Source organism: Carassius carassius, chromosome 16 (genome assembly GCF_963082965.1).
Source record: "Carassius carassius chromosome 16, fCarCar2.1, whole genome shotgun sequence".
Lineage (NCBI taxonomy): Eukaryota > Metazoa > Chordata > Actinopteri > Cypriniformes > Cyprinidae > Carassius > Carassius carassius.
In genome coordinates, this window is record NC_081770.1 from 24,147,505 (window position 1) to 24,158,478 (window position 10,974).

The 10,974-nt window shown below is 39.1% G+C and overlaps 1 protein-coding gene across 1 annotated transcript; it reads right to left on the reverse strand.

Annotated features, from left to right (window-relative positions):
* Positions 1-715: 715 nt before the first annotated feature.
* Positions 716-7,551, reverse strand: LOC132159971 (vitellogenin-like). Its single transcript, XM_059569664.1, has 28 exons — positions 7,415-7,551; positions 7,258-7,278; positions 6,983-7,134; positions 6,597-6,848; positions 6,347-6,508; positions 6,108-6,256; positions 5,867-6,017; positions 5,627-5,784; positions 5,387-5,552; positions 5,177-5,302; positions 4,878-5,096; positions 4,582-4,799; positions 4,407-4,504; positions 4,175-4,299; positions 4,003-4,104; positions 3,785-3,904; positions 3,495-3,681; positions 3,306-3,408; positions 3,040-3,225; positions 2,821-2,932; positions 2,532-2,721; positions 2,169-2,446; positions 2,030-2,074; positions 1,858-1,935; positions 1,560-1,766; positions 1,327-1,469; positions 1,094-1,232; positions 716-1,006 (listed from the first exon to the last, which is right to left on the reverse strand). The coding sequence occupies exons 1-28, from the start codon at positions 7,452-7,454 to the stop codon at positions 881-883; spliced, it is 4,053 nt and encodes a 1,350-aa protein (XP_059425647.1). The 5' UTR covers positions 7,455-7,551; the 3' UTR covers positions 716-880.
* Between the last annotated feature and the right edge of the window lie 3,423 nt (positions 7,552-10,974).

Consider the following 10,974-nt stretch of genomic DNA (forward strand, 5'->3'; position numbering starts at 1 on the left):
ATATAATTAGAATATCATCAAAAAGTTGATTTATTTTACTATTTCCATTCAAAATGTGAAACTTGTATATTATATTCATTCATTACACACAGACCGAAATATTTCAAATGTTAATTTCATTTAATTTTGATTATTATAACTGACAACTAAGGAAAATCCCAAATTCAGTATCTCAAAAAATTTTAATATTACGTAAGAAAATCTTGGCCAACTGAAAAGTATGAACATGAAAAGTATGAGCATGTACAGCACTCAATACTTAGTTGGGGCTCCTTTTGCCTGAATTACTGCAGCAATGCGGCGAGGCATGGAGTCGATCAGTCTGTGGCACTGCTCAGGTGTTATGAGAGCCTAGATTGCTCTGATAGTGGCCTTCAGCTCTTCTGAATTGTTGGGACTTGCACATCACATCTTCCTCTTAACAATAACCCACAGATTTTTTATGGGGTTTAGGTCAGGCGAGTTTGCTGGCCAATTAAGAACAGGAATACCATGGTCCTTAAACCAGGTACTGGTAGGTTTGGCACTGTGTGCAGGTGCCAAGTCCTGTTGTCCAAGTCCAATCCTTCTTGAAGCTAAATGCTTCTGGCACTGTCTGTTGTTCAAGAGTGGCTTGACACAAGGAATGCGAAAGCTGAAACCCATGTCTTTATAGCTGATTATAGCTGTTACAGTACTTATTACTGAATTGATAATGTACAATGAAAAGACATAGTTTCACTTGCAAGGTATTTATTTATTAGCATTAAACTGCATTACATTACATACTGTGCATGACAACAGTGGTAATGCTTTCAATAAAACTGTTGAGGAATACTTCAATATAAATTAACAGGGCTCAACATTTTCTTCTGAAAAATGTCAAAAAAATTGTTATCTATTATTCTTCCTTGATATTTTTCTGGATCCAGGAGAGAATGTCCTCATCAATATGAATGGAAAGAGATCCATCTGGATTGATGGGAATAGTGAAGGGGAGAGGAATACCCATTCTTGACAGTGTCATCTAGAACAGTGGAGGGAAAAATGAATTAATTGTATTTTCTGTTTATATCTTCATGAGATATAATAAGTTAAAGGGAAACTATTTCACCTCTGGAATCCTGGCAATGACATTCAAGGACCTCTGAGTTGGCAAGGCTGCAGTAAGTTCAATCTCTTTCTCACTGTTCATTACTCTTTCAAGTCTGAATCCCGCCTGGAAAGCCGCCATATGGATATGTTTGGACATTCTAATTGTGACAGGATACACAGAGAAGAGCAGAAAATTAAACCAGTTCCATTTTCTACACAACACATTTGTTGTTCTGTGCCGATGAACATTACTTTTTAGCATAGTTGGTGACAGTAATTGGCAGCCTCTCCCATTCCAGCTCTAAACGCGCAGCAGGGAATTCACCCAGTACACCAGCCTCAGCTTTAGCAGTGACTGCATACTGCTGGCACTCTGAACCCCAAGCAAGCTTGGCCTGAAAAACAGAGTTATGCTTAAACCTGAGAAGAATTTAATCCCTACATTTTTTTTAGGGATTGTCATTTAATCACACTTCCAGTCTTACAGTCACTTTGTGCTTGCTCATCAGAGCACCATCAACACAGATCTTCAGGTTGTCATTTTCAGCGATGGAAGAAACAACAATTTGCACTCTTGCAGTTGGTTTGTCAAAGTAAGCAGCAAGTTGGTAGCCCAGCAGTTTGTGGTCAACTCTCACAGCACGGGCAATGACAGCAAAAACAGGTGAAACTGAATTTCCAAGGAACTTAGCCTGTTAGCATAAACCATACAGATATGAAATATCAAATTCTAGTTAGAGTTTTGCGTTATTATGACAAAACAAATGCCATTAATTGATTCACCTGTTTCTGGATACGCTCAAAGCTAGATCCAGAACTTCCACTGCTAACTTTCTTTGATGCACCATGGGGTGCCAAATACTGCAAGAAAAATAAGGTTATAAACGTGATAAGTGTCTGATAAGTGTCTGATCTAAGAAACTATATTGTTAAATAAATAATTTTTAGTAGTTACCCTATCCTTGTGGAATTTCCTGAAAGGCTCCATGATGGTGGCAGTCTGAAAATAAATAAATATTCAGAGTAAATGAATATACAGATTTATGACACATACATTGGTGCTTTAAGCAACACATGACATTCCTTTTCCTCACCTTGGTCACACGAGAGCTGGACCCTGAGGAGCTTGAACTGCTGCTGCTTCTGCTGCTGCTGCTACTCCTACTGCTGCTGCTGCGGCTGCTGCTGCTGCTTTCAGAAGAGACGTTCCTGTTTTTATCTTCAGTCTCCAGGATTTCCTTCAGTTTCAACAGGAAAGCCTTTCCTTCTGGAGTCTCCTCATCAATGAGATTGATTTGCTTAAGGAGCCTCTCGGCAGCTCTAGGACCAACTTGGACTTCGAGCTCCAGTCTTTCAACAGCAGGACCTTCCGCTACAGCAAAAACAACAGACCCTTAATTATCATTTTATTTGAAAATCCTTGTTTTACATGAATGTAATAATTTCTGTAAGTATACCTCTTGCCACTGTAGCACGGGCTGAGTGGTGTCCAATTATGTAGAACAGAGGAGTATTTCTGATAAAAGCAGCATTGTGAGAGTGCACCTCAACGCATCCCTTGATTTCAATGTATGGGACAGCAAGACAGAGAGTCTTGTCAAATGGAGCAGGAGCTCTCATAGGAACCTCATCTGAATTCTCAGATGACTGGAAAGAAAAAAAGTATTAGAATGAGTCTTACAATGTGAAGCAAATGAATGCTCAGCATACAAACACATATAAATTGCGTGTGTGTTTAAAGTTTACCATATAATGAGCAGGTGTCTGGGAATTCTGCACAGCCAACTCATTTACTAAAGGAACAGTCCTCTCAGCTGTGGGTTCTTCAATGTTTCTGACCACAGCAAGAGTCTCAAAGCTTTCAGAACAAGAAGAAGATGACTTGCATTTCACTTTTAAGAAACAATATAAATTAATAATTGGTTCAAAATATTTGCTACACTGGCATCACTAAGATTTCATTACCTCAGATCAGCGATATGTTCAGGAACCTCAACAGGCAGAGCCTCCACCTTGTAGTAGCCCTTGAGAATGTCTGCTCTTGCAGTCACTTTTCCAGGAGCAATTGTACGGATTTTTCCTCTTGCCATAACAGCAGCTTGGATCAAGGCAGTGTTCACTCCCATCACAGCAAAGGTCTGGAGAGCAATACTGAGAAAATAAAGGAGATTGTAAAGCGCTTGTTGTGTGCATTATATCTTTTCTCTGTGAATGTAGCTGTAAAAATGTACCTTGGTCTAGCTTCAGCTTGGAGTTGAATATCAGTCTTCTTCAGCTGCTCAAGAGTCATAGTCTCAGTCTCCTCAGGGAGAGGAGGTGTAATGGTGGCCTTAACTAAAAGGAAGAATGGAACAACATCAACCTAAGTGGTGACCCCAACATATCAGAAGAAAGGATATAAAATTAAAAAAAAAACATACCATTGACACTTGCAGCAGCAACGGCAGCAGTGTACAAACTGAGCTCCATGGGTACACCAACTGCTGTTGGAAAGATACGACGCACTTCAGCTGCAAGCAGGGGTTTGGCATACTGCAAGGCAATTCCTTCCTGCAAAGCTTTAAGAGCCGCCTTCAACAGTTCACGTGATTTGGTTCCAGTCACAATCTGGTGAAAGTGTTGTTGAGAATTTAGTTCTAGTCATGAGAATAATTTATGAGAAAGATCTCAAAAAGAAATAGTAATGAAAGAGGAGAGATAAACACAATACCGGTATAGCTTCTTCAATGATGGTCTTGTCAATCTTGACAAAAGCCACTTCTTGTCCAAGTAATTTGATGTAGGCTGAAGCCAATGGTTGATTGTTTGGTAAGTCCTTCCAGTTTGTGAGCTTAAGGGGTAAAAAATAAGTCATACATATTTTGTCTGTCATGTTTGTAATATTGCTTACAAGTATAAAATTATAGTGCATTAGACATGAAAACGTACTGCTCTCAGAGTGCGCTTAATCTTTGTGATATGGTCAAGACCTTCATCTGCAGCAGGAGATTTCAGAAGAGCCTCCTGGATTCCTTCAGTTCTCACACCAATCTGTTTGAGAGCATGGATTGAGTGAAGGCTGAAATTTTTTTTTTAAGCATAAATCAGATTTTTTGCCCACCTCAAAAACATCAGCAGCAGCTCCAGCCAGATAAGCACGTGCTTTAGCTACAACAGCTCTTGGCAGGATGGTTGCAGCATCATTGATCATGTAGGCGCTGCCAGCAGCTCCAACCATAAGTGAAGCTGCACAGAGACATAGGTAAGAATATCATTGATGCAATCTTTTATACATTTTAATAAACACCCAACATATCCTTAGGTAGTTTTCTTGAGAAATTAGCTTAACTTACTATGATAGAAGTCCAGCTGAAGGGCTCTGCTGAAACGGAAGCTAAGTCTGTCTAGCTTGCGGCTCATGAGCTTGATGGCAACATTAGCTGCACCAGCACTGAAATAGACAACCATTAATAAAATGCTCATTTGACATGATATATAAAATGTATGATACAACTTTGTTTTTCTTACACAGCTGCCATATCAGGAGCAGTGATTCTGGTCAAGGACTTGATGTGGGAATAAGCAAAGCTCACAACATGCATGTTGGTTTCAGTCTTCAAAGCACCAGCAAGACTGGAAACAAGAGCCACTGATGGCTTGGCCTCAAACAACACAATACAAGCCACCATGCGCACTTCTGGGTGGAGAGCTCTATCCAACACAAGCTGCAGGGCCACTGGCTGAACCTGTGGCAAGAAACAAGGTCAGTTTATAATTGGAAGAAAATGGTCAATTTTACAATAACTACAATGTCTGACACTTGCCAGTTTGGGTTCTTTCTTGGCAATGTTCCTCAGGGCCAAGATGGCATCAACCTGGACTCTAAGGGGCAGAGATGTAGCTGCAGTTCTCAGTCCAGGCAGGAGCTTCATGATGGGTTTAAGACTAGCAGGGTGACCAGCATTGCCCAGAACTTTAAGAGCCAAAGTGATTTCAGGAATGTCATTTTTTGAAGTTGCGTCTGCAGCAATCTCATGAATGGGCTAAGGAGATTGAGGCACATACAATTAGAAAATCTGAAAAAGTAAATGACTGGTAAAAATGTAAGACTTGAATTGTTTACCCTGAGGAGCTCTGAAGAACATGTGGGAACTGCAACACAGTGCCTGGCAATCATGGAACCATATCCAAGCATTACAACTTCACGGAGAGCTGGGATTGTGGAGATTTTCTCGTGCATAGCCAAACTCTGTTCAGTAAGATAAAGAAATTATTCATTTGAATTGGGCAAGATTTGAAGAACAACATTTTGAGTATAGTTAGATTTACTCACAGCTGTCAATTGTATGGTGTCCAAATCAGCAGTGACCATTTGCAGAGCAACCACAAGAGCCTGAATGAACTCTGGAAGGGTAAGTTCACCAGCCAGGAACTTCTCCTTGATGAATTTTACAATGACTGGTGTGCCAACAGAAGGAAGAGCATCCAGGAGCCAGCGCCTACCAGAGTCATTTTTTAAAATATATACTAAATAAATAAAAAATCCTATTAATGTATTGCTGACAAATTGTACCTGTAAGCTGGTTTGTCCTTGAACTGAGCCCAGATAGCCTCAATGTTCTCCAGGGTGGAAACACGCAGGAGCTGGATAAGCTGAACAAATTTGAGTGGAGCGTCTTCATGGACCATGTCCACATTGTTTGCAACAAGGTGCTTAAGGACCTCGATGACCTAGAAGAGAGGTAGAGCTAGTTTCAGTTGATGTGTTCAGTGTGGATCAAAGGCTTTGAGTCTGAGATAGTTAAAGTAATACCTGAGCTGGAGCGTCACTGATCTTCATTAGATGAATGGGGGTCTGAAGAATCTCAGTTGCAAACTCATATTGCAGGGATCCACGAGCCAAGTAATCAGCTTTGATTGGAGCAACAGGGGTCTTCTCAATCTCAACAAAAGCCAAGGTTTGTCTGAAACAAAACATTATTTTTGAAAGTCAAAGTAATGAAATGTGTTGGGCATATTGTTAGTTCATATTTCTCACAGTGGATCAGTCATACTTTGCTTCCATCTGAGCAGCACCATGAATCTCATTGAAGGGTGAAAACTGATGCACTTCCTCAACTGTTGCTTCAGTGATTAGTACACCAGTGGACGCCGGTTTCATGATGTAATTGTAAGTTGCAGTTTCAATCAGACTCTTGATTCTCTGTTGAGAAAAAGGCGTGTGATGAATTTAACATTTAAAAAATTATATTGTTGAGGAAATATTTCAAGTCTTTCCAGTCTTGTTCATTACCTCTGTGCATTCATGACACCTCTCAGTGTATGCCAAGCCAACGTCCTTCATGATTCTCTCCTGGCAGTGGCTCAGATCCTTAGACTTGGTTACGGTAATGTGGTTGGCCTTTGGATCCTCACTGATGACATAGTGGGTCCTGCATACTCCCTGAGCTCCAGCCTTGAAGGATGAGTCAAAAAATAAGATTGCAGAACTCAAAAAGGCTATCTTAATGCCTTTATAAATGTATTTAGGATTACTTTCTCACCTCTTGCAGCTCATAGATGTTCTGGGTCTTCTTGAGGTTGAGCTGAAGGATGTTGAGGATACCTCTGTGTAAGTTCAGCACAGTAGGGGAGACTCCTGCAGGGGCAAATACCTTTCCAACCACACCATTAGCGTACTCAAACTTGATGGGAATCTGAAGCTGAGCAGCCAGTGCTGAGGTGAGCTTAGTGGCAGGAAAAAATGGATCCTTGGGCCAAATACCAGCGTACTCGTAGATTACAGGTTCCATGAGCTGTAAGGGACATTTTCCATTTAAATTAGGGCATTGTTGTTTTTAACATCCAGTTACAGCATATTTTTGTTGTTGTTGTTGTTTTCTTTAAGTGTGAAAATCTAGAAATTTCTGTAGTTCTTAATAATCATTACCTTCATCAAAAAGGTGTTCTCTGTCACAGCACTGAGGTAAACCTTGCTGTTGACTTTTATACCTGCTCTGGCCAAACCTTCTTGAGGAAGACCGCCCAAGAGTAGAGCCTCATACTTGTACACATAGGTCTTATCAGGGGCAAACTCAGGGACTGAAAAGGATAGAGAATTTTTTAAGTCTGTTGTTATGACCATTAATTTTAAGCAGTAATGCAAGTGTAAGTTACCACTTACAAACTCATGTCATAAGTCTTTTTCCAAGTCATATTACTTACCAAGGTTGATCTGTTGACTTGCTGGAAAAAAAAAAAAAAATATATATATATATAGAGAGAGAGAGAGAGAGTAATTTCAAGAGGTTCTATTTTTTTAATAAGTATAAAGAGAGAAAATAAAATTAAAATGTATATATATAAATATATTTTGACTTACCCACAAGGGCCACAGTCAGGGCAAGCACAAGAGCTCTCATGGCTGATGGTTTGTAAAGAACACTTCAGAGAAACAGACCTTTTATAGTGGTTTCTTGCTGACCAAGTATTAAAACTTAAATTAATTATTAAACAATGTCTTTAAGTGCATATCAAATTACACACAAGAAAAAACTTAAGTCAACTTATTTTAACATAAATATCAGTCAGAGGTTAGGTTAACCTGGCCTTACAAAGTGACATTCTTCATGTCTAGGTTCACAGTGAAATGCTGTTCATTTGACTTTTATCTTCAAATAGGCAATTCTTTTTCCAGCTATGTTATACACATTAAACAATGCTGAAGCTACCAAATTTGAGTTTTTATAAGTAAATAGATATAGAGTAAGCTAAAAAAAAAAAAAAAAATGTTTAAACTTTTTTGTTAGCTATCAGTTCCAGGTTAGGTTACCCTGGCCCTTTATCTTAAAACTGTTAAGTCCATATTAGTTTATTTATTTTAGTGTAAGACTGCAAAAACATTTGATGAACTTTGGAATTAGATGTGGCATGATCTGTGGATAGTTTTATAATGGTTAAATCAAGTTATTTTTAATAAACGCATTAAGAACGGGTATTATTGTGAATATTCAGTAACAGCTAGACTTCATTGATTTAAAGATGACTAACTATTATAGCCTCAATGTGTTCTGTTACTGTTGTTAAAATAACCGTGTTATCTGCAGCTCTTGTGGTGCTTGGGGGCAAAGATTCAACATTCAGAAACAGAAGGGGCTTGAGTAGCCTACTTTTAGCTAGTGATGCCGGAACGGGCCGGTTTTTGCTTAAAATACGCGATCGGCAATGGTCTTTTTGGTCTTTTTTCGGCCGATTTTTCCGGAAGTGCGCCCGCGTGCACAGACTACATTGTAATCATTCGCTATCATGTCATTTGTGTAGAAGTATTTTGAAATCTGTGTGCAGGACATGGACAGCCGTTCAGCACTGGGAGTGCAGAGCTACATGTCTGAGGCACACAGCCGTTGGTGTACTGGCGCACAAATAAGAGCCCCTTTCCTGCGCGAGTGTACTGTACCTGTCCACTCCCTGCACAAGCAGACACAGTGAAGGGATGTTCAGCTCAACTACTCGTGTGTTGGATGATAAAACAAAACTAAACTGTGACAAAACTTTTTTTTGGAAAGTAGAACTTGCATACAAGTTTGAAAAGCTAGAAGTAAACGTCAGTGCTGTATAGGATTATTATTTTTCTCTTTACCTTAAAAATACATTGACTTCATTTGATTTAAAAATCACCTGCTGTAGCACACTGAAAAAAAGTGTTTCATTCATCCAATTAAAACATTTTAGGGTAATGATTCAAATCTATATATTTTAACTTGAGCAAATAGTTATTTATTTTTCATTGGCTCAAGTAAAACAATATTATGGAAGTTCAAGCGGCCATGCATTATAATTAGTTTCCTTCTTGTTTTCACGTTATAACGACTTAATTTTCTCGTTATCTCGACATAACGAAAGTCTTTGTCTCGTTATAACGACTTAATTTTCTCTAAGAAGATACAAAACTGCGTCAGCAGGTGGCACCATAGACCTGAATATATGTGTTGTACACTATCCACTTTCCTGTACACGGACCTTCCACGTGATCGCTACAATTTGTGCAGTCTTGTTCATCACTGACATTTAATTAATTCATAAATGTTAAATGCTTGAATCAATGTGATTATTTTGTGTATTAAGTTCTTGCTAGATGCATGAGTTTCACCAACGCGTTCTGTGTCATAAAATAACTGCTTATCAAAACCAAGGTTTATGTCGCTGTATTCTGTTTGCACCTATCTTTATTTGTGCTTTTTTTAGTCACATGATTAGGTAGTTAATAAGGGGAGATGTTCTGTTTATCTACAGTAGGATGGGATTTAACGATGTCGAGGAAAGGCACTGAGTTTTTTTAAATGGACCAACAGTGAGGTGGAGATGTTGCTGTGAGTATCACAGGAGTATAAAGTACAAACAGTACATTCATTTTTAACAAGGCTGTCAAAACGCAATAGAAACCATCACCAAAATTCTCATGGTTTAGAATTAGAGCATCCAAAACAACTGCTGTACAATGTCGTTCACCATCTTGGCTGAATTGGTCATATGACTGCATCACATGACTAAACATGCCTCATCGAATCCAAAAGCCTCTGTTTTCACAGTCCACACTACGATGCTAAGGCGGATTTTCAAATTTATCTGCTACGTTTTCGTTGACTCAAAACGCCGTCTCAGTGTGGACGGAAGGCCAAAATGGAGAGAAAAATATAAGTTTTCAAACTAAAACATATTAGTGTGGACATGGCCTCAAATCATCTCAGACTGTGGAAACATAACTCTGGACTTCAAACAACTTGGGCTATGAGCTTATCCACTCTTCCTCCAGACTCTGGGACCTTGGTTTCCAAAGGAAATACAAAACTTGCTCTCATCTGGAAAGAGGACTTTGGACCACTGGGCAACAGTCCAGTTCTTCTTCTGATTAGGCCAGGTAAGACAAGAGGAATACAAAACTGTAGCCAAGTTCCTTGACACGTCTGTATACCTTGACCCCATCCTCAGTCCGTTCCTTGTGAAGTTCCTTGTGAACTCAAATTCTTGAATTCAATTAGCTTGACAATCCTCATAAGGCTGCTGTTCTCTCAGTTGGATGAGCATCTTTTTCTTCCACACTTTTTCCTTCCACTCAACTTTCTGTTAACATGCTTGGATACAGCACTCTGAAAAATCAGCACTCAAACTGAAGTCAGTATGTATATTAATGACAATATGGGACAAAGATAATGTACAGTCAGACAAAAAATGCACAGTTATCAAAGGAGCGTGTGCGTACAGTCATGGCTGAGCCCCCTTAAAATGAAAATCCTAGAGTCGCCCCTGTGCGAAACGAAACCATAAACTATGTCTAACCAGTTTTTAAAGGCCTTAAAATAAAGCTTGTTGCATGTTTAGAACAATTTGGATTATGCACTTTCTCCATAGCAGCTCAGTCTGTGTCCTACGCTATATTTTCAAATGCACTCGTATCAAACTACGGTATATTGATAGAAACAGTATTGCCTTATACCGAATCACTTTTAAAGAAAATATTGAAAACAGTCTTATTACATTCAGTGTTTACCCATTTGCCTTCCTCAAAAAAAAAATCATAAAATTGACATCCTGATTCTAGGATTTATTTTAGAATAAAAAGATCCCCATAATTCGTAAGGCTTTTCTTCAGAGACCCAAAATACTCGGGGGAATGGCTTTACCTTACCTAAAGTTTTATTATTGGGCTACAAATCTCAGGATCATGCAATATTGGTTAAACCAAGATCATTCTCAAGATTCATCATTGTGGCTTACCATGGAGGCAGTTTTGTTCGGGACAAATACCCTCTGTTTCCTAGTCTCCCTACTGTTACCCCTATTGATTCTTTCCTCAAACCTATCCATAACATGAAGGGTATGATTTCCTATCTGTATCATTTAATTTGCACTCTGTGTGAATAGTGGTGTGGCGGTACTAGTATC